The 24,592-nt window shown below is 38.2% G+C and overlaps 1 protein-coding gene and 1 long non-coding RNA gene across 2 annotated transcripts in view; one reads left to right on the forward strand and one right to left on the reverse strand.

The window, feature by feature from the left end:
* Positions 1-24,592, forward strand: part of LOC148897025 (uncharacterized) — a 60,686-nt gene that overhangs the window by 20,595 nt on the left and 15,499 nt on the right. The window contains exons 6-7 of the long non-coding RNA XR_016115427.1: positions 4,444-4,490; positions 16,850-16,910. This is a non-coding gene — a long non-coding RNA (uncharacterized LOC148897025). The remainder of the gene's footprint in view (positions 1-4,443; positions 4,491-16,849; positions 16,911-24,592) is intronic.
* On the reverse strand, positions 11,159-20,352 carry crabp2a (cellular retinoic acid binding protein 2, a). The gene is made up of 4 exons (XM_088999582.1): positions 20,145-20,352; positions 13,058-13,236; positions 11,610-11,726; positions 11,159-11,503 (listed from the first exon to the last, which is right to left on the reverse strand). Exons 1-4 carry the CDS (start codon positions 20,224-20,226, stop codon positions 11,453-11,455), a joined length of 429 nt encoding a protein of 142 aa, XP_088855708.1. The 5' UTR covers positions 20,227-20,352; the 3' UTR covers positions 11,159-11,452.

Raw genomic sequence — 24,592 nt, forward strand, 5'->3', positions numbered from 1 at the left:
ATATATATATATATATATATATATATATATATATATATATATATATATATATATATATATATGGATGAAATAAAAAAAAAAAAACAAATGGAATGCCAATTGGCCACCATGAGTCGGCACATCTGTGGCATTTTTTTTAAAGCATAAGTAAATCAACGTCCAACCTGTGTTTCTGTAAAAAAGATGTTAGAAATATTTAAGAATATAAAAAAAATGAAAATATATTTTTTCAGGAAAAAAAATATATGCAGGAGGTTTTAAAAAAAACAACAAAAATGGAATGGCAGGTAGCAAATGGAATGCCAGGTGGCCACAAAGAGTTGGCACATCCATGGTATTTTTTTTGTTGAAAACATAAGTAAATCAACGTCCAACCTGCGTTTTGTAAAAAAAATCCGTCTCGCACCTGTGTGTCACATAACATCCGTGCAGAGCGGTTGCGCACAAGTCAGGTCGGTGACGGTCAAGTGTTAACAGACGAAAAGACTGTCGGTCACCAGGCGCTCCCGAGACGTCATTTCGACCGGATTGGATATAAGCAGCGCTGTTTCGCTTTTACCGCAATTGCCGTATTTACCGGTGTATAAGGTGCTCTGAAAAGCCTTGACACACCCAGGAGCACACACAGAACCAATTTGGTTGATTGTTCCCACAATAGATATAAAACAAGAATCTGCGTTATGACCCACATTGACTGGGGTTTACACAATTACTTACCGCATTTCCCTGTGTATAAGGCGCACCCCAAAGCCTTATCTGCAGGTGCGCTTTATAGAGTATATGCATGAACTTTAAAAACGGTGCGCATTATTCACATTTTAATGGTTTCCTATGGGAAATTAATTTTTGGGATACACACTTTTCGCCTGACACACTCTGTCTAGTAACCAAAAAAGTTCGTAAGCCAAGGTATCACTGTATTTTGTTATCGATATCGGTTATATTGATAAAACTGCTTATTACGATATTATTTTCATTTCCCGTGGAAATTTCTAGTCTTTTTATGTATAATTAGTTCAGTTTAGTACGATTCATGGTTATTACGATAATCCGGTTACTACGGTGCGGATTATTCACATTTTAATGGTTTCCTATGGGAAATTAATTTTTGGGATACACACTTTTCGCCTGACACACTCTGTCAAGTAACCAATTAAGTTCGTAAGCCAAGGTATCACTGTATTTTGTTATCGATATCGGTTATATTGATAAAACTGCTTATTGCGATATTATTTTCATTTCCCGTGCAAATTTCTAGTTTTTTTGTGTATAATTAGTTCTGTTTAGTACGATAATCCGGTTACTACGGTGCAGATTATTCACATTTTAATGGTTTCCTATGGGAAATTAATTTTTGGGATACACACTTTTCGCCTTACACACTCTGTCTAGTAACCAAGTAAGTTCGTAAACCAAGGTATCACTGTATTTTATTTATTTTGTTAATTTTGACTTTTACATGGTCTACTCACCCCCACCCACCATCCCCAAATGAGTCTTCTGCAAGCAATTCGGCAACACCGCCGCGCACCTCAGCTATGCCGTTCGCCTTTGCCCGTGCTCGTCATCTGGTATTAGTCAAAAGGGGAAAAGACAAGGAATGGGGAGGGAAGAAGAGGGGGTGGCAAGTCGGAGCTCATGTAAGCGGGAAATCGGACGTCATGCATGGTGGGGGTCACCTAGGTGAAGATGGAAAACTCACTCGGCCCGGGCCCTCTCATGCCACTTTCTGTCTCTCGGGTTCCTCTTTGCCCTCAGTCAGTCACAGAGTATGTAATTAGATTGATTGTCATGACATTCTTTGGAGACTACAAAGAACTAATTCATGATGAGCATACTGTAAGTGTGTTGGGGAAGGGAGGGAGGTCATACCAAGGGTAGTTGATATCCTCTTGTTGGATGATGTCTGGAACAAAAGCGGATGAGTCACCATGTAGGGAAGTTTTAAAAGCTGGTTTTGCCTCCTTCAGTCTGACTCAGACTCACCTCAGACTCACCTCAGACTCCTCTTTCATGCATTGTTTCATTCTATTTTATTTTCTCGGAAGGAATACGTCTGTGTAAACTCTGTCGTACAGGAGTGGTCCATCGATGAAAAGGTTTCTTCAGCCGTCATCTGTACTTTTTTTGAAGGTGTCGGACGTTTCGCTTCTGATCCAAGATGCTTCTTCAGCGAACTAAAGTCTTACTGGTAGTTTCGGACCTATTTATATATCCCTAATGTCCAGACATGGCGGCGCCGGACACTGCTATGATAGGTCCCTTCTCTCGGGTTGGGGGGGAGCAGAGGACCACTCCCTGCGGCTCCACCGATTGTTCCTACATTCCTGACTAACGACTGGCCTGATTGCCCCACTCCCTCCGGTATAACCTCATCAGCATTACTAATGTCACCCAACCTATGTTGCCTAAGCAGGCTATTGTACGAACGATCCAAATTGAACCTCACCCCACCATATCGGTTTAATGGATTTAGCTTTTTTTTTTATGAAAATTGCTTCTTTTACTCTCCTTTCAAACCATCTATGTTCTTTTGCTAAGATTTTAACCTCATTGTCATCAAATGAGTGGTTGCTAGCTTTTAGGTGCATATGTAGAAAGAGACTTCTATATTTTTTTAAGATCATCTCAAATTTATAAATATCAAAACAGTTCCCATGTGTTTACATGGAAAAAGATTTTAGTGCCTACCGCACAAAAAAAAGTTTTTAACTCATTCACTGCCAGACGATGTGCAAAAGTGTGTCCACTCCAGTGCCAGGGTTTTTGTCATTGTCACTCAAATTGCAGGACCCGTTTGTTTGTTTATTTATATTGATGTATTTATTTATGTGTTTATATTTATTTCTATCTATCTATTTGTAACTATATATGTGTTTTGTTTATTTATTTGAATCTATTTATTTTGTTTATTTGTGTTTATTATGTGTGTATTTATTTGTGCATTTATTTATTTTTAGTATTATTTTATTTGTTATTTATTTAATTATTTGGTTTATTTAAGTTTGTTATTTATGTATTTATTTGCACATTTGTTTATTTTTATTATTATTTTATTGTTTATTTATTTGTATCTATTTATTTGTGTCTATATATTTTGTTTATTTTGGTTTATTATTGATGTATGTTTTTATGCATTTATGTATTTTTATTTATTATTTATTTATTTATTTGCGTTTATTATTTATGTATTTGTGTATTTATTTAAAAAAAACGTTATTTTATTTATTTATTTATATCTCTTTATTTGTATCTTTATTTGTGTCTATTTATTTTGTTTATTTCTGTTTTATTATTTGTGTTTATTTGCACATTTATTTATTTTTATTATTTATTTATGTATGTATTTATTTATGCTTATTTGTATGTATTTATTTGCACATTCATGTAATATTATTTGATTGATTGGTTTATTTTCTATCTATTTATTTGTATCTATTTATTTGTATCTGTTTATTTTGTTTATTTCTGTTTATTATTTATGTATTTATTTGCACATGAATTTTTGAATTATTATTTTATTTATATCTATTTATTTGTAACTATTTATTTGTATGTTTATTTTGCTTAATTCTGGTTATTATTTATGTATTTATTTGTGCATTTATTTATTTTTATTATTTATGTATTTTTTATTTATGCTTATTTTTATTCATTAGTTTTATTTATTTGTATTTATCATTTATATATTTGCCCATTTCTTTATTTTTATTATTATTTGATTGATTTATTTATTAATATCTATTTATTTCTATCTATTTGTTTATTTTGTTTATTTCTGTTTATTTATGTACCTTTATTTATGTATTTATTTATTGCTTATTTATATGCTTTATTATATGCTTATTTGTATTTATTTTGTTTATTATTATTTATAATTTATGTATTTATTTGTGCATTTATTTATTTTTATTATTATTTGATTGATTGATTTATATCTATTTATTTGTATCTATTTATTTATTTTGTTTATTTCTGTTTATTATTTATGTACCTGTATTTATTTGCACATTTATTTATTTTTATGATTTATGCATTTATTTATTTGTGGTTATTTGTATCTATTTTGTTTATTCGTATTTATCATTTATGTATTTATTTGTGCATTTATTTATTTTTATTCTTATTTGATTTATTTATTTATGTCTATTTATTTTTATCTGTTTATTTTGTTCATTTCTGTTTAATATTTATGTACCTGGATATTTGCGCATTTATTGATCATTATTATTTATTTATGCTTATTTGTATTTATTTATTTATTTATTTACTTATTTATTTATGCTTATTTGTATCTATTTATTTATTTATGCTTATTTGTATCTATTTATTTGTGCATTTTTTTATTTATTATTAATTTTTTTTTTCAAATTCTTCAGCCTGTATGAATGCCTACCAGCATGTATTCACTTTGGTTTTGTGTCTGTGCTCTTTTGTTTGCAGGAATCTCATCAGGTTTTGACGCACCGCAATGTCTGGTCACCTTTTGGGTGAGTCGCTTTGCTGTTTTACGAGCCGTGCGTACGCTGCGAGCTTTTGAAGTCATCCGCGTTAAAGAGTTCTCCGATTGGGGGTGTGGTGGGGAGGGGGGGGGGGCTGTTATTGTTTGGTTTTGCGTGTCCGGTCTAAGTCATTTTGAAGCAAGACGTGACAGCTGCCGTTTTACTGCCCCAGGGGGTAATAAACAGCTAGGGAGGGGTAGTTATTTATCCCTTTTTATTAGGGCATGGAGGAGGCATGGGTGGGGGGGGCGCTTTATTGGGGTCACACTGTAACTGCACACAGCTGTAGGGCAAAAAAGGGAGGAATAAGGGAGATAGTTTTTGAGCGAGGAAAGGAAACTGTTTTTTGCATCCCCGAAATTCCTGGCTAACAACCCCCTTCCGAGTGACTTGTTCTTTGTGTGTGAGCGCTGTCATAAGACCTCAGAGTGATCCATCATTCTTCCCAACCCTCGTTCTCCTTCTTAACGACATTCTCCTTGTTAAGCACATCTGCTGTCAATCAGCTGTACTTTGTAATCCTCTCGGCATTTCCTGCCACTGCCCGCTTGATCTTGACTCCGTGACCGTTTGACAAAAAAAAAAAAAAAAAGAATTCCCCCAAAAACTGATTCCTACCTGAATTGGTTGCCATCCAATCGCGAGACAAACAACCAGACGGGCCCGGGGAGAACATGCAAACTCCACACAGGGAAGCCGGAGCACCACCAAACATAAAGGTCACAAAAAATGCAGACAGTGTATCTCGAAATATGTTTAGTACCAAACTCAAATCATCTTTCTCCATTAAAATGAATGGAAATGACATTAATCCGTTCCATCTTAGTCTGAATGACATTTTTTTTCCACAAAAACAAAATCTGTTCTTTATTAAAACATACATCGTAATTGAATGCAAAGAATGAAATAGTATGGGCATCATGGAGGATAAGGTTTCTTCTGCCGTCATCTGTATCTTTTGCTCCTCATCCGAAAAGGCTTGTCAGCAAACTAAAATGTTGCTGGTAGCTCTGGCCTTTTCCATACATATATATCCCTAATGTCCAGTGGTGGCGGCGCCAGACCTCTGCTTTGATAGGGTCCTGCTCTAAAGTTGTTGCGGGGGGGGTGGGGGGGGGGTTTATGCTCCAGAGCCTGCAGAACTGATTGTGAAGGCATCCAGGTCAATTTCTGACACTGGTAACAAATGATGGCTGAAATGTAATTGGCTTAATGTTTAAATACGAAAACACAAATCTAGGATCAGCACAACAGCGGAAGAACAATCAATAGCAGCTGAAAGACGATTTGGAATTATTTCATAAGAATTCAAAGACAAAATATAATTCACATTAGTCTGTAATTATGATATTTTTAGGCCAGCAGAGAAGGCCTTGCTGGCACTGACTGGCCAACCAATGATTCTCCTGTTGGTCAGAAACAGTGTTGGAAACAAAACTAGGGGCCGTCTGTACATTAGCTACCAGCACCATTTTAGTTCGTTGACGAAGCTTTTCGGATGAGGAGCGAACCTTCAAAGAAATCAAGATGACGGCTGAAGAAACCTTTTCATCGATGGACCACTCTTGTACGACTGAGAGCTTACACAGATGTTTGCGCATCACGATTTAATGCTGCACTAGAATTCGTTGTACTACTCCTTCCAGTGTGTCCGTTTTTGACACTGTGTGTTAGTTTATAATAATAATAATAATAATAATAATAATAATACATTTCATTTATAATATTTCAAAACTCTCAAGGTCACTATACAGTCAGGACAGGATCAGTTTTTCTGTGGGTGAGAAGTGGCAGCCAGACGCGCCAGCGTTCACTCAACCCGGAAGTAACTCAAATAGATAGAAAGCTAGCTAGCTAGCCTATCGATAGCTAATAGCTAGCCAGCTAGATAGCAAATAGCTAGCTAGCGAGATAGCTAACGAGATTGCTGGATAGCTAGATAAATAAATCAAGAAATATTCACAGTCGTTTACATTATATCTAAAGCCGCAGCTGCTATTCTGAATTTTGCTCCAATTGTCATTTATGCTTGGAAATAATAAGCAATAATAATAAACGGACTGACAGATAGACACACAGGTACAAACTAAAAAAGTAAAGGAGTAAACTGACTATATTGCCATTATTCCTGTCTGGAAGTTTTTTGCGACTTTTTTTTCACCAGTGTGCTTTGAGATTTCCTGTGAAAAAAAAGGTGCTTTTGCCTCCATAAAGTGCAGGAAACACTGTCACACCTCTCTAATGAGGCTAGTTGCCGGGTAACTGTTTTCACAGAGTCCCACTAAGTTAAGGTTTCCCCCAGTTCCTTGCAAAGAGTTGTTCGATTATTTGTACCATTTGCTTTGTCTGGTCGACAACAACCTACTGGTCGTAAATACACAAAATGACGTTAGCTTATTGGCTGTTGGAGTTGATGTTGGAGTCGAGACCATCTGGATGTGTTCAGAAAGGGGGGACTTAAGAGGACAAAATGGGGTCACAAATCCTGAGAAGCTTACCCAAATTCTGTTTGTCTGCTTAAAGGGATTCCTCACTTGTGTGTTTTAAAGCATTTCTCTTCATAATTTGGTTGTATATCAAAATTAAATGCCAAAACATCGTCTTTTACTTTTTGTGAACATTGGAACATGTAAAAAGTCTTAAGCAACTGAACTGCGACAAAAAAAAAAAAAACGGTCCGAAAACCTTTTGCTAGCCGTTTTGCTCTTAAAACACTCAAACTTGCTAAAAACATGTAAAAGTACAAACATGTTTAATCACATTTTCCATCCACTCTACGCAAAGACCACTAACTGACCAAGGCTAGCAGTGCAAGCTAGCATTATTTTGAAGGTGCGTTTTACATGCGGGCGTGTAACCAAACATATAAAAAGACAAACGTGTTCAACCAAATTCTCCGTCCACTCTACGCAAAGACCACAAACTGACCAAAGCTAGCAGCGCAAGCTAGCATGATTTTGAAGAGGCGCTTTTCATACGTCGCCGCGTCATGTGAATTTTACCGAACATGTCAAAGGACAAACCGAATTTTCAGTCCACTCTACGCATAGACCACAAACTGACCAAAGCTTGATGCATGATTTTGAAGAGGCGCTTATTATACATGGGCACATAATGTATGATTATTATTGTTATTATTATTATTATTATCAGCATTATTATTATTATTATCGTCATTATCGTCATTATCGCCATTATCGTCATTATCGTCATTATCATCATTATCATCATTAACGTGATTCTTCTTCTTTTTATTATTATTATTATTATTATTAATATCAGCATTATCATCATTATCGCCATTATCGTCATTATCATCATTATCGTGATTCTTCTTCTTTTTATTATTATTATTATTATTATTATTATTATTATTATTATTATTAATATCAGCATTTTCATCATTATCACCATTATCGTCATTATCATCATTATCGTGATTCTTCTTCTTCTTCTTCTTCTTCTTCTTATTATTATTATTATTATTATTATCATCAGCATTATCGTCATTATCGCCATTATCGTCATTATCGTGATTCTTCTTCTTCTTCTTCTTATTATTATTATTATTATTATTATTATTATTATTATTATCAGCATTATCGTCATTATCGCCATTGTCGTCATTATCGTCATTATCGTGATTCTTCTTCTTCTTCTTCTTCTTCTTCTTCTTCTTCTTCTTCTTCTTCTTCTTCTTCTTATTATTATTATTATTATTATTATTATCAGCATTATCGTCATTATCGCCATTATCGTCATTATCGTGATTCTTCTTCTTCTTCTTCTTCTTCTTCTTCTTCTTCTTCTTATTATTATTATTATTATTATTATCATCAGCATTATCGTCATTATCGTGATTCTTCTTCTTCTTCTTCTTCTCAGCATTATCGTCATTATCTTCTTCTTCTTCTTCTTCTTCTTCTTATTATTATTATTATTATTATTATTATGTGAATTTGACCAAACTGACCAAGGTTAGCAGTGCAAGCTAGCATGAGTTTGAATAGGTGCATTTAATACACTGCCGCATAATGTCAATTTGACCAAACATGTAAAAGGACAAACGTGTTGAACCAAATTTTCCGCCCACTCTACGCAAAGACCACTGACTAACCAAGGCTAGCAGCGCAAGCTAGCATGATTTTGAAGAGCCGCATTTTATACGTGGGCGCGTAATGTGAATTTGACCACATACAACGTTTTGTTCCGCGCTAACCCCATTATGAGAGCTTACAGAGGTTGTTTGTCTTTCCGCTGCACAAATGTAGGGGGAAAAAAAAACGGTTCCTTGGAGCCGAACATTCTTTCCAGTTGAAAATGAACGGAACCAAATGTTAAATGTCTCGTGGTTTCCTGGCACGATTGGAGATCATTCGGATGAGCGGGTCTGTATGAAGTGTGTGATAAGGGAGTGAAGGGTGTGTGGTGGGGGGTGAGCACCACGGAAATATTTGCCTACTCGAAACGCGCCAAGGGAGAAAGTTTGAGCGAATGTGGCAAAAAAGATGATTGACAGAGTGTAAGAAAAGGACATAGGCGAGTTATTCTCGTTGTGGGCGGCTGACGGAAAGCCCCCACGAATAAAATGGAGTCATAGTCCAAGTATGTTTATCTTTTTTTATTTTAATTTGTATCTTTTCAATAACCCATGTAATTTCTAATCCACAAGATAAAACAATGATTAAAAAACAATAATACAGTTGCTTATAGTATATTTGCGTGTGGCTGCCGCTGCTCACCCGCAGAAAAACTGATCCTGTGACTGTAAAGTGACCTTGAGAGTTTTGAAAGGCTGGCTACCTAACTCGCTAGGTAGCTGGTTACCTAGCTAGCTATTTATTTGCTACCTAATAATGATAATAACAATAATAATAATAATAATAACACATTTCATTTATAAGCGCCTTTCAAAACTCTCAAGGTCACTTTACAGTCACAGGATAAGTTTTTCTGCGGGTGAGCAGCGGCAGCCACACGCGCCAGCAGTCACTTAACCCGGAAGTAACTCGTTTATAAAGCTAGCTAATAGATAGCTAACAGATAGCTAGCTAGGCCTTCACTCAACCCGGAAGTAACTCAGATAGAAAGCTAGCTAGCTAATAGACAGCTAATAGATAACTAAGTAACTCGGATAGAAAGCTAGCTAGCTAGGCCTTCACTCAACCCGGAAGTAACTCAGATAGAAAGCTAGCTAGCTAATAGACAGCTAATTCGATAGCTAAGTAACTCGGATAGAAAGCTAGGTAGCTAATAGATAGCCAACAGATAGCTAGCTAGGCCTTCACTCTACCCGGAAATAACTCAGCTAGAAAGCTAGCTAGCTAATAGACAGCTAATTCGATAGCTAAGTAACGCGGATAGAAAGCTAGCTAGTTAATAGATAGCCGACAGATAGCTAGCTAGGCCTTCGCTCAACCCGGAAGTGACTCAGATAGAAAGCTAGCTAGCTAATAGACAGCTAATTCGATAGCTAAGTAACTCGGATAGAAAGCTAGCTAGCTAGCTAATAGATAGCCAACAGATAGCTAGCTAGGCCTTCACTCAACCCGGAAGTAACTCAGATAGAAAGCTAGCTAGCTAATAGACAGCTAATTCGATAGCTAAGTAACTCGGATAGAAAGCTAGCTAGCTAATAGATAGCCAACAGATAGCTATCTAGGCCTTCACTCAACCCGGAAATAACTCAGATAGAAAGCTAGCTAGCTAATAGACAGCTAATAGATAGCTAAATGACTTGGATATAAAGCTAGCTAGCTAATTATGTTCCGAGTTCCGAGTGTCATGTTTGTGGTACCTGTTGAGGGTTAGCATCAGCCTACAGGCTACTATGAGCTAGCTAGCTAACTTTCTATCTATTTGAGTTATTCCGGGTTGAGTGCACGCTGGCGCCTGTGGCTGCCGCTGCTCACCCGCAGAAAAACTGATCCTGTGACTGTAAAGTGACCTTGAGAGTTTTGCAAGGCGCTTATAAATGAAATGTATTATTATGATGATGATGATGATGATTATTCTTATTATTTGCTGTGGCGACCCTTCGAAGGGAAAAGCCGAAAGGAAAAGATTATTATTATTATTATTATTATTATTATTATTATTATTATTATTATTATAGTCAAAACGGGCATAAATTCCCCAACCACTTCATTCTTAAGTCAAAGTTGCTGCTTTATTGTTTTGCCATTAAAACAAAGTCGCTTGGTCGAATCGCATGCCAGCTCAGTGAAACGCAAAGTAAAAACCTTGGCCGCAGCCGTCGTGTGGTAATAAATAGCAAATGGAATAGAACAACTTGATCGAGAGCCAAAGTAGCAAACAGTAAAGAAGAGAAGTTGTTGAATACAATTGGAAACAGACACGTGGCGGCGGCGGCGAATCAACCAAGCCGCGCCTCGCTCCTACGACCATTTTACATATTTCAAATTGCGAAAGCCCAGAAAAATTGGTCAAAGAGCACAAAGCGAAGACGCCAAAGAGGATGCGTTTATGACTCGGATGACACAGTGGTGCTTTGAGATACATTGAAAAAGTTAACTGTCAACATTTCACGTCAAACAAAGAAGGCTTGTGTCATTTTAAACCGGCTAATTACATTCAGAACCTGAAGAATGGCCCGCTAGCTGGAGCCTTTGCCAGGCTAACGTTAGCATCGGTAGTTCTGTTTTTTTTTTTTTTTTTTTTTTTTTTTTTTTTTTTTAAGGGGACCTGGGAACGGATTATTCTCATTTTAATGGTTTCCTATGGGAAATTATTTTTTGGGATACACACTTTTCGCCTTACACACTCTGTCTGGGAACCAATTAAGTTCGTAAGCCAAGGTCCCACTGTATCTGAAAGCACCACTGTTTTGGAATCTTTAAAAAAATTAAAATACAAGCTACCGACTCCTGCCGGTGGCGTTCGTTTAGCGCATGAGACGTGAAAGGATCGAAAGTGAGAAGTGCTCTTATTCACTGGCGCTCGTAGACCCTGGTGCACACCACGTCGTCCGCTCCCATCGTCTGAAAAGACACGCACGTGATTATTATTTTTTTGTTGACGTTTCTTCCCCCCCCCAAAAAATAAAATAATATATATATATATATATTTTCCCCTGTGTCGCCTTACCAGGATTAACTTGCCGTCGGTGGTTATCTCTCGGGTCCAGGAAGTTTTTGGCCCCTCCCCTTTGTGCAGGGTCTGCTCGCAGCTGATCTTGCTGTCCGTCTCCCAACGTGGAGAACTCTGAAAGACAAACAGGAGATGGACTGATGAAGTCACTGAATGGATAAATTATAATTATAATTGCAATTATAATTGGATTGAATGTTAAACTATAACTATACGTTAAACTATTAACTATAAAAATAAAAATGAAAAAAATAAAAATTAAAAAAAAATTTAAATTAAAATTAAAATAAAAAATAAAAATAATACCCATCCTCATAATTATAATTATAATTATAATTATAATTGGATTGAACGTTAAACTATAGCTATACGTTAAACTATTAACTATAAAAATAATTATAATTATAATTATAATTGGATTGAACGTTAAACTATAACTATACGTTAAACTATTAACTATAAAAATAATTATAATTATAATTATAATTGGATTGAACGTTAAACTATAACTATACGTTAAACTATTAACTATAAAAATAAAAAAGAAAAATAACAATTTTTTTTTAAATTAAAATAAAAAATAAAAATAATACCCATCATTATAATTATAATTATAATTATAATTATCATAACTATACTATATAACTATAACTATACATTAAACTATTAACTATAAAAATACAAATGAAAAAAATAAAAATTATAATAATTAATAAAAATGTAATAATTTAATTTAATAAAAAATTATTAAAATAAAAATTAATTCCCATCCTCATAATTAAAATCAAAATTAAAAATAATACCCATCCTCATAATATAATCGCCATCAACACGAAGTTTTCAGACCAAACAAGGTACCCAAAATGCATTGTGTGTCGCTTTCTCGGTCAGGGGCGTTCCTGACGTGACGTCACGTCAGGAATTGTCACAAACTCAAAAACAAGACTTCCTGAATATTCAGCGCGAGTCTTAAAACGTAAAATATAGCGATATGCGGTAGAATCTTTGTAAAATACGCTCAGTAGAAGTCATTTGAAGCCATTTTACACATTATGGACCCAACTTGTCCGGAGGCGTCGTTGTCCTTTAAGGGGGGATTGTTAGCATTAGCTCATTGAGATGCTAAAAAAAATAACAAGGAGGGCACTGGGAGCTGATCACTTTGAATACGCTCATTGTTACCACGGAGACGCCAAGAACTGATTTCCCTGTTTGCCTTGGAGACAAAACAGAGGCCACCTATAGCGGGAACCGCGCTATTGGGTGGTCGGGGGGCGGGAGGGTCAACAACAGGTTGAAAGGCTTCGTCAATAGTCCTTCGGGGACCGAGGGACGGGCGGAGATGGCCGATCAGGCCAAATCAAACAGATTGACGGAATGCGAACAGCTGGCGTCCGTCAGCGACGCGATCATTCGGAATGTCCTGGCGTCCCCCCTTAGCGTACCGTACAGGGACGGCCGTCCACGGTGCTCTCGTTGAACTCCTGTCCCACGGTGAAAGTGATGTGGGTGGTCCGCACGGTGGTGGAGGTCTTAATGGACAGCGTTTCGCCGTCCTGCGTGATCTCCACCAACGGTTTGGACGCCGCCTTCACCGCAATTTTACGTAGCATCACATTGACGCCTGCAAGAGATCAAAAGTTAGCTTGTTGGAGCAAGAATCGCGAAATATGCGATGATACCAAAATCCTCCGGGTTTTTTTTTACACGGACAAAAGACGGAAGTTATCCGTAAAGCTTTGTGATTTGATTTTTCAAGATTTAAAATTGGCCTCACATCCAAATTTGGGACGTGTTTTGGGTGAAAATTTTGCTACATTGTTTTGTTCTAAAATCCGATTTTGAACACCAATATGGCGGACAAACAATCATAGAAGGAAAAAAAAAAGGTTAAAATGTTTTGCATGCTGTCTAGCTTAGCTAGCTAGCTATATGTTAGCTAGTTGGCTAGCTTTCTATCTAGTTGAGTTACTTTTGGATTGAGTGAACGCTGGCACGTGTGGCTGCCACTGCTCACCCGCAGAAAAACGTATCCTGTGCCTGTAAAGTGACCTTGAGAGTTTTGAAATGCGCTTACAAATTAAATCTATTATTATTATTATTATTATTATTATTATTATTATTTATTATTCACTGCCAGACGATGTGCAAAATATGTCCACTCCAGTGCCAGGGTTTTTGTCATTTTCACTCAAATTGGAGGACCCACTGAATATTGAGTTTTCGGACTACATAAACATTCAAGACAGCATTAGAAATCTTAGGCTCGCTTTCATCAGAAAAAAAAGAGTAAATTCCTAAATTATATGGGGCTGGAGTTATATGGGCTTGAAATGAGGGCGGATGTACAAAATACAATACAATACATACATATTGATTTATATAACGCTCCAGTTGAAGCTAGAACAAAGCGCTAACATGGACAAAAGGCAAATGCTGCCTTTCAAAACTCTCAAGGTCACTTCACAGTCACAGGATCGGCTTTTCTGCGGGTGAGCAGCGGCAGCCACACGCGCCAGCCCGGAATAACTCAAATAGATCGAAAGCTAGCTATATTCCATACCTAATAGTTAGCCAACCAGCTAGCTGATAGATAGCCAATAGACAGCCAGCTAACTAGCTAATAGTTAGCTAGCTGGATAGATAGCTAACAGATAGCCAGCCAGCTAGATAGCTAATAGGTAGCTAATAGCTAGCCAGCCAACTATCTCGCTAATATATATCTAATAGATAGCTAGCTAGCTGGATAGATAGCTAATAGATAGCCAGCTAGCTGATCAATGTGACAACTCAAAAGTTTGATGAAGCGCAAAAATAATCTCCACGTTAGCAGGAAAATGTCCTTTATTTGATTTTTAAAAAAAGATGAGTCCCAGATGTAAACCCAACATATCACGCGACGAAAGCGGAGCTCCTCGCATATATCGCGTGTCGATAACACCTCCTGTGTACGTTGCTCTTCCCCCTCCTACCCCACCCTATCACTGGCGTCATCTTGATTTCAAAATTCGGGTTCAAACCAAGGCCAAAGTAAAATACTTGCCAAAGCAACGAGCGCAACGCAATTGGATGCCGTCAAACCTTGAAGGTACATCGAGGGACATCAAAAAAATCCGTACGTTTATAACAGTGTTTGAAATAACGTCTGCCCAGAGGCCCGGGGCAAAAAAAAAACTTTATTCAATAAAGCAAACCACTACAAGCCACGTGAACTCCTCTTTCTAAGCGCCTTTCAAAACTCTCAAGTACACTTTACAGTCACGGTAAATCCGAAGCACGAAACAGGCTTCTGATTGGCTGCCGTGCCGAGTATGCAAATTGCCAAATGAATGTTCTTTTCCGAGCTTAATAAGGTCGTGCATTTGAATATCACTTTCCAAAGTAGATCGACAGAACCTCAGCCCCAGAAGAAAGCTTCAAAAGACGCTAACAAAATTGATGACGCTACAAAACGTAAACATACATTATACCGGGACTGTAAAGTGTACTTGAGAGTTTTGAAAGGCGCTTAGAAAGAAGAATCCACGTTGCTTTTAGAAGACAACTCAACGCAAACATTGCATTGTGCACCATGACGACAAATGACGCTGGAGCAAAATTTGCAGCAAGGGATATTGACCATAAATTAAGCAAGGGAGCATTTGTTGTAGGTACTTCCTGATTTAAAAAAAAATCCTTTATACCTCGCAACAACGTTTTGTTTTGTTTTTTTGCGATTAGTCGTTTTATTGTATTTCAAGTTGTGAAAAATGGAGTAGGCAACTTTTGAGAGTTGTCTGCCCTGGTGTGCGCTAACTTTTTGTCGTGAATTTCAGACACTGGTTGTAACGCTACTTCGTTGTAACCATTTCCGATAAAATGGCCGCCGATGTCGAACATAGTCCGAACATGTAAAAAAAAAAAACATAAACACTAAATCGAGTATCAACATATCAATAACAAAAGGTATAATGGGTGGTTCGCGTGCGATAGCGCTCTCACGTTGAATCCCGTAAACCACCAGAGAGAAAACAATGAGGTCATATGACAAAGCGCGGCCAGCACATCTTGCGCTCGCCCTCCATTTTATCGTCTTTCCACTCAGCAGCATATCCAGTTTATGCGATCACACCCAAACTGATACTCTTTTTCCTCCGTCTGACCAAATCAGTCAAAATGGACGATAGTTTTTGCTATCTATCTATCTATCTATCTATCTATCTATCTATCTATCTATCTATCTATCTATCTATCTATCTATCTATCTATCTATCTATCTATCTATCTATCTATCTATCAGCTACATATGAGCTAGCTAGCTAGATACGAGATATGAGCTAGCTATCTAGATACGAGCTAGCTAGCTAGATACGAGCTAGCTAGCTAGATATGAGCTAGCTAGCTAGATATGAGATATGATATGTGAGACTAATAAAGGCAAATCCAATCCAATCCAATATGAGCTAGCTAGCTACATACGAGTTAGCTAGCTAGATACGAGCTAGCTAGCTAGATACGAGATAGCTAGCTAGATACGAGCTAGCTTTCTAGTGTTTATCTATCTAGCTTTCTAGGAAGCTATCTAGCTAGCTAGCTAGCTAGAAAGCCAAAGTTCCACAGGGAACGTACGGCGTAGGCATTTTCACGTACTTTCCTGTTTTTCTTGTATTTTGTGTGTGTGTGTGTGTGTGTGTGTGTGTGTGTTTGTTTGTTTATTAGCACTCGTACGCTCTGCACACTTTTACATTTGTCTCCCCGCTTCAGTTTCTAGTTTTCCTGATCTCGTTTCTATTTTTAGAGTCATCAAAGTTGACACATGAGTGACTTGATGTCATGTTAGCCAGTATGTAGCAATGTTCGCTAATAGCGAACAATTCTTTTAGAAAATGAAATAAAAAATGACTTCAAGATTTTAAATTCCACTCCCAGTTGAGGTCTACTGTCAAATTAAGCATAAAACAAATATATAAACCAAGCTGATGAGCACATTCTGTGACTTTTCTTTCGAAACACCTGGTTAGCTTGATGCTAACAAACAACACAAAATGCCATTTATATGCTAACAGTTAGGATTGATTATTGTGGTGTTAGAAGTCATGGCTATTTGAACACCAACAGTGAAGCAACACACATAGATGGACAATAGAACAATACTCAAAAGCATTATTCTTTATTTTACACAACTAAAACAAATGATTTCAGCTCAGTGAGCATGTAAAGATGTGATTGTGATTTTTTTTTTCTTTCTTTTTTTTTAGGTACCTCCACAGAAGTGACATCACATTTCTTGTGTCTTGATATTCTCGTGAAGTCCGACGGGTGAGTCCTGTGACTTTTTTTTTTTAGGGGGTGGGCCAGAACTGAATTTGTGCGACTTAAAAACAAATTTCCTGCTTTCCAAGAATGTAACGACGGATTAACCCGCTGGTTTTGACTGAACATCCTGCCAATCATGTCGATGTCTCCGACGGTGTGGGTTTATTTTAAGCAGCCAGTTGAGCCGCAGACATGCGGTGACCCCTGTGTCTGCCTCAAAGCCAAGTGGGGACAGGGGGCGGGGCTGTGGGGGTCCCCGAGAGAGGGGTAGTTTGGAGGTGGGGGTATCATGTGACCGACATCCCATCTGACTTTCATACACCCGAAAGATTAAAACGCATACAGATCAGGCCTCGCGAGGGCGTGCTCGCCCACCGACCGAGCGCCGGGGTCAGAGGTCAGGGAACTGAGGAACCCCTGGGGGGGGGTCGCGTTCAGACGGCGGTTGCTGACAGGTCACATCCAGATGGAGATTTTAAGGGTGAGTCCTTGCTCATTTTTGATTCTTGATCAATTTATTATTGATTATTGATGAATTGTGGATGGCCACCCCGAGTGCTGGAAAATAATATGCGCTCCTCATATGCATATCTTGCATTCTTCATTAGGAATGAAGTAATAATAATAATAATAATAATAATACATTTCATTTCTAAGCACCTTTCAAGACTCTCAAGGTTACTTTACAGTCACAGGATCAGTTTTTCTGTGGTTGAGCAGCGGCAGCCACACGCGCCAGCGTTCACTCAACCTGGAAGTAACTCAAATAGATAGAAAGCTAGCTAGCTAATAGATACAGTAATAATAATAATAATAATAATAATAATACATTTCATTTATAAGCACCTTTCAATAACACAAAGTAAATGTATGAAATTATGAAATATGTCCAGCAAATTTTCCATTGAGTCTATTTTTTTGAAGCAAGTGTTCTCATTTGATCACCTGTCAATCCCAGGGCACCCCTAAATGAGACACTAGTTTCATAAAGAAGGTTCATATTTGACCCCAAAAAAAAATGGTCACGTTTACCAAATTCAATAATTTTACAAGTTTTAACCTTTCGGTCATTTTTTTTTTGCAGTTTTGCCTTTTATTACTTTTGACAAATCTCCCTGTTGCAACCAAATGGAATACTTTTTACGAATAATAATATTTTTTATCACGTTTAGTAATTCCTTACATGGAGCTTTGTCGCCCCCTTCTACCTCTTTTTGGTCCTACACGACGTTTTCAGACCAAAGTACAGCAAAATGCATTGACGTGATGGAAGGACTGCTACAATGTGTCCTTTTTTTTAGGTCAGGGGCGTTCCTTCAGTGACGTAACGTACAGACTCGTCACCAAGTCAAAAACAAGACTTCCGGAATATTCAGCGTGAGTCTTAAAACGTAAAATATAGCTATATGTGGTGGAATCTTTGTAAAATACGCTCAGTAGAAGCCATTTTAAGCAAATTATGGACACGACTTGTCCGGAGACGTCGGTTTTCCTTTAAATCACATTTAATATTTTTTAGCATTTTTTTCTTGACTTTTCTGATTTTGGACATTTACAAAACGCGCCTATTCAAAACGACTTTTACCAGACTGAAGACTTTAAAAAAGCAAAACAAACTAGCCCTTCAATTACACAACCAAAAGCTTGGAACCAGCAGGTGTTTCCCCCTCATACTGTTCCCGACTGTCACTTTGAATTAGTCGAGACCTTTCGCGCACTGTACGCGCCTCCCGGCGCGCGTATGCACACAATCGAAGTGCCGCTGCACAGGCAGATGTGCCGCCGGTTGTCTCTATTGTGTCATGGCAGCCCAACTGGGGCCGCGGGGGAGGTGAATGGGGAGGGGGGTAGTGACGCTGGCCTGGGGCCAGGATACTTGAATGTTTTGGCCGTCTGTAGAATGACAAAGACCCCCTGCTTGTGCGTAAAAGACGCTGATGCACGGAGTGGGGATGTGACCTTTAACTCATTCACTGCCATTCACAAATTGATTCGGGAATTGAAAATATTCCCGAATTTGTTCCTTTTTCTTTTTTTGGGTGCCGATAAAGCACTAGCCATGGCCTCTGGCAATGTTTTCCCCTTCCACAAGGGGGCAGCATTTCCATTTTCTCCCATGTTAGCACTTTGTTACAAATTCAGCGATTGTTAAAGCGCTATATAAATAATAATAATAATAATAATAATAATAATAATAATAATAATACATTTCACTTATAATTGCCTTTCACTCTCAAGGTCACTTTACAGTCACGGGATTAAGTTTTTCTCACGCACGCATTCGCTCAACCCAAAATAACTCAAAAAGATAGAAAGCTAGCTAGCTAATAGAATGCTATGTAGCTAATAGATAGCCAGCCAACTAGATAGCTAATATGCTTCCTGACTCAAATAGCTAGCTCGCTAGCTATATTGCTAATCAATATGTATGTGTTGTATTTTGTACAGCCGCCCTCATTTCGAGCTCATATAACTCCAGACCCATATAATTTAGGAATTATTTTTTTCTTTCTGATGAAAGAAGAGAGTCTCCAGTTTGTTTCTTACCCTGTATTGAATGTTTATACACTCCTTCTTCTTTTCCTTTCTGCTTTTCCCTTCAAGGGGTTGCCATAGCGAATCAGTGTCCTCCATCGTCAGAGGTTTGATTCACATGTTTGTGCGAACGGATTATTCTCATTTTTAATGGTTTCTTATGGGAAATAAATGTTTGGCAGACAAACTTTTCGCCATACACACACTTTCTGGGAACCAATTAAGTTTGTAAACCGAGGTATCACTGTATTTATATATATATATATATATATATATATATATATATATATATATATATATATATATATATATATATATATATATATATATATAAAATTTAATTTTTTTTACTGATTTTTTTTACAGAAACGCAGGTTGCATGTTGATTTACTTATGTTTAAAAAAATCCCAACTCCTTATATTAATAACAATAATAATAATAATATATGTGAAAAATCACGTGAGTATATATTCTTCATCCTGTGCATAGATTCATTAACTGCCAGACATGTGCAAAAATGTGTCCGCTCCAGTGCCAGGGTTTTTGTCATTGTCACTTGAATTCCAGGAATCATCGAATATTGATAATAATAATAATAATAGTAATAATAACCCTGGCAATGGAGGGGACATATTTTTGCACGTCTGGCAGTGAATGAGTTAAAAAAAGGGTCGGAAATGTGACAAATTTCCATCACTCACCCAACACCTTTAAAAGCTCCTCAAAGTTCTCCGAACTCTTCATCTCCCAAGTGCCGGAGAAATCCGGGATTTTGCGCTCCATGCTGCTCTGTGCCCACCTCGGGTAAAGAAAAGACTCGCTCGTCCTCTTCGGTTCTTCCCCTGGATTTTGCTAATGTCCCCCCACAGAGCCCCCCCTTGTCCACACCACTTTGACTGTGTTCCTGCGGCAAATGAAAAGTAATTGCCCCGCTGGAAATAAGGCAGTGTTGCTGAGGCGTGACCACGCCTCTTTATTAATATGACCACGCCCACTTGACAAACGGCGGGACTTTTGATAAAATGGCGCTCCCTGTCGGCAATGTTTTTGCTGTGAACTCGAGAAAAACGTTATGTATTGATCCCACGGGTGTGCTGAGGTTGTTTATTTCGAAGCCCCATCGCTCACTGAGTGCCCCCCCCCCCCCGGTCACTCGAACGCCCCCCTCTCTCTTCACGCTGTCGCCATAAAAATAAAAACGCCGGTAATGGGATACAGCTTCTGGCTTGCACGGTGGAATATCCGTTTAAAATGGTGGGGGGGCGGTGCTTGTGTGTGAAAGGGGGGCGGTTGTCACGGGCCACTAGTAGTCTGCTGAAGGAGGAAGTGAAGAAAGAAAAAAAAGGGAGTTGGGATCGACACTGATCGGCGATGGCTTCCCTTTGCCTCCCACCCGCTGCGAGAACGGAAGGGAGGGATAGAGGGGGGGTTCCCGCGGTGTGGGAGGTATTCGCGCAAGGAACACGGGCGCGCGCAATGGTCGCCCATGATGGATGGCAACGATACAAAGCCGACGTTAACTATTGACTCATGATGGATGATCCCATCCGCTTCATTGCACGGCGAATTAGCTCGCCGTAACCCGGGCGACTTTGACGAGGGGTAAGAGGGTGTAAGGGGGTTGCGCGACCAATCCACGTAAAGGCTCCGTGTCAGTCCACACACACACATACACGCACACACGCAAGGAGCTATAAAGAAGAGTTACACGATGGTAATTGAAGACGAGCGGCTTTTTTTTTTTACGAGCTGACGCGTCCGAATTGAGCCGTTCGTGCGACGGACTCGCTCGACGTCGCCGTGACTTTACGCGTATGGCGGCCGTCTAAAAACAAAACGAAAAAAAAAAAAACGAACTCAGCAACAAGACAACTCTCACATTTTAGAAGGGTAAAACAAAACTGCAGTGTTAAGACAACAGTGTTACAAAAACGTTTTATTTGACTGGGTGGGCGGGTAATAAAAATTGTTGAGGGTCTTAATATTTCTTCTGAATGTTTGTCAGATGCACATAAACCAGTCCTCTTAAAACGTTTTTTTAACATAGCCACTGTATGGTACAGTTATACCTTGGCTTATGAATTTAATTGGTTCCCAGACAGTGTGTAAGGCACAGGTGTCAAAGTCAAGGCCCGCGGGCCAAATCCGGCCCGCCACATCATTTTTTTTCGGCCCGCGAAAGCAAATCAAACTTGTTAAATTCCATGATGATTGCTAAAATCTGAGCCAAAATTTCATATTTTTGGATGTCAACCACAATAAAAGTCATTATTCTTGACTTCAGATTTGAAAATGAGTTATTCCTTAATTTGCTGTGTGCTCTATATGTAATATTTGAAGGGATTTAAACATTCTAATGGGTTCCCCAAATTCATAACGGCCCTCGAGAGGAAACCATAACTACAATGTGGCCCGCGGCAAAAAATGACTTTGACACCCCTGGTGTAAGGCGAAAAGTGTGTATCCCCAAAATTAATTTCCCATAGGAAACCATTAAAATGAGAATAATCCGTTCCCAGGTCCCCATAAAACATAATTTTGTACTAAATAAGCCTTAAAACTACACAAAATATAACTTATTTTATGTATAATAAATGTGCTGTGGTATTATAATTAAAGAAATAAACTGTACTGCATAATAAAGTGTTTTTATTGACCTTTGGGCGCGTTCACGAATGACACATCACTCATTGTGACAGCTCAGTTTGTATGCCAAGGTAAAATTTTCATAAATGTGAAGTTCGTAAACCGAAAAGTTCGTAAACCGAGGTATCACTGTACTCCAAATTAAGATTTAAAGCTGTAATAATGTTTCATTTTGTCTTATACAACTGCCCCCAATTATAACTATATTCTGTTATGTTGTGACTTTATACTCGGAATAAACTTCTCGAGTGAAAATGCCTTCCAACTCTGAACACCTACTTTCAATCTTCCCCCTGCAGAAATGACTGGAAATGCTATTATCCCCCCCCCCCTAAAAAAATAAATAAATAAGGAAAAACAGCACTTTGTAAAAATACAAAGAACACAATTTTTATCAATAGCAAAGCAATCCAATTCATGATACAGTTTTGCAGAGGATAAAGAATATATGCCTCTCCATATTCTGATTTTTATTGTGTTCATGGAAAATATAATGAAGCATCTGAAAATGTTCACTGCGTTGCCATTTTCTACTATGAGTCATGACGTTTGTGGCCATTTTGACATCAGTGGGGGTGGGTCGACGCTGCATGAAATGCTTTCTCCCTGAGATGATTCAAAATGAGGTTTATTAATCCTGTTCAGAGAGGGGTGAATATATTTTTAAAAATACATTTTTTTCTTGACTCCTTTCACGGGGTGATAAAACACCAGCTGTCAATGCTAACTGTTAGCTTGCCAATGGGATTTTCCAGGCTCACAGTTTTTTACAAATTTAATTTGCAAATGTAAAAAAAAAAAATAACCTAATTTAAATTAATTTTTGTAATGTTATTTCACATAAATATATCCAGGTAGCATCCGAGTTATGACCGGCGCTAATTACAACCACCCGTACTTACGACCACGAGTGCCAGAGACCTTTTTTTTCCTACGCGTGGCAGCACAACGCACAAGCAGCCGGCAACACATACTACAGTTTTGGCCAGCCAGCATGTCACACACTTGCACAGCAATCTACGGCGTGACTACACTCAATACAGTAGTTATACAGTTTAGTTAGCGTCTCGGCAACATCTCCTGTAGTACTGTACACTGCTTTTTTTCTTCGTCGTCCTCCTGAGTCCGAGCGTGTGTGTCAGGCGACCTGTTCTGGCCGTTAGCAGGGAGAGCTAATCGATAATATGAAATATAAAATGATAAAACCAATACTAAAAGGTAAGTACAACAATTATAAATCAACTGTACAGTAAGCAGTTTTGTATACTTTACAGGTGCAGTTATACAGTAATAAAAAATGATAATATGAAATATAAAATGATAAAAATGACACTAAAAGTTATACCATTTATGCAAATGAACTGTAAACAGTTTGGTATATAATAGTATTCAATAGAAAAAGTTGCTTAAAAACAACACATTGACATCGCTTACTATCCTGTCGTGTAAAGGTCACGTCGGCCATTTTGAATGGATTTCGACTTACGACCATTTGACTTACGACCGTTTTGTCGGAACGGAACCCGGTCGTAACTCGGATCTTACCTGAATTTATGTATATACAGTCGTAACTCGGATCTTACCTGAATTTATGTATATATAGCGATATACATTTTTAGAAAGATACATCGCACTTCTATGTTGTTGTGTCAAAACGTTTCTCATATTGGCTACATCTGCAAAAACAGCCCCATGATTGTATTTTTTTTTCTTTGGTGTCGGCATAGAACACTTGAAGATAAATCGAATCCTGCGGGCGAATGACAATCGCATTTGTCTTTGTCGCAAAGAGAGAGGAGACTTTTTTTCATAACGTTGACCCTTTTACTTTAACCTCTTCATTACTGTCATCACCTGTTTGATCTTCACCAAATCATAATCCTCGCCTCTTTTCTGACTCGCTCATGCATCAGTTATGTCGATCAGAAATGAGAGTTATAAAAATACAATTTAAAAAAAAACTGCCATCTTCCAACGCTCCCATCACTCTTTTTCATCTTCTGCTTGAGGTCCTCTCCCTTTCAATTTTGCCCTTCTCGACGTGCGTGAGGAATGTGTCAGAGTGGCACAAAAGAACAAAAGCGAGATGGAGGAGGGGAAGAGAGTAGGGGGTGAGAATAGAAAAGTGACAGAGGAGGGGGTCCAGAGAAAGTTATCAGAGGTAAAAGGGAAGGAGGGAGGACATTTTAGAAATGTTGAGGGGCGCAGTTCACGGCTGATTGCGCCTGAAAGCCGTGCGGCCCTTTGTCATCACGTGTTGGCGCGCACGCACACACACACACAAACACGAAAAAAAATCCCTCTTGTTCCATGCTCTGTGTTTTGTTAGCATGTCACACTCATGTGCTAATCGCTAGCTTGAACCGTGAATCTTCCCCGTGGCGGCCACCCGCGAATTATAACTTTGATGGCATCATCGGTCACTTTTCAAAAGATCAATCGGCGCTTTGGGAGTGGCGCGTTGCGTGATTGAGCACCGCAGTAACAGAGGGCTTGAAACACA

This window comes from Hippocampus bargibanti, linkage group LG06 (assembly GCF_051943395.1).
Source record: "Hippocampus bargibanti isolate YZ-2025 linkage group LG06, ASM5194339v1, whole genome shotgun sequence".
Taxonomy (NCBI): Eukaryota; Metazoa; Chordata; class Actinopteri; order Syngnathiformes; family Syngnathidae; genus Hippocampus; species Hippocampus bargibanti.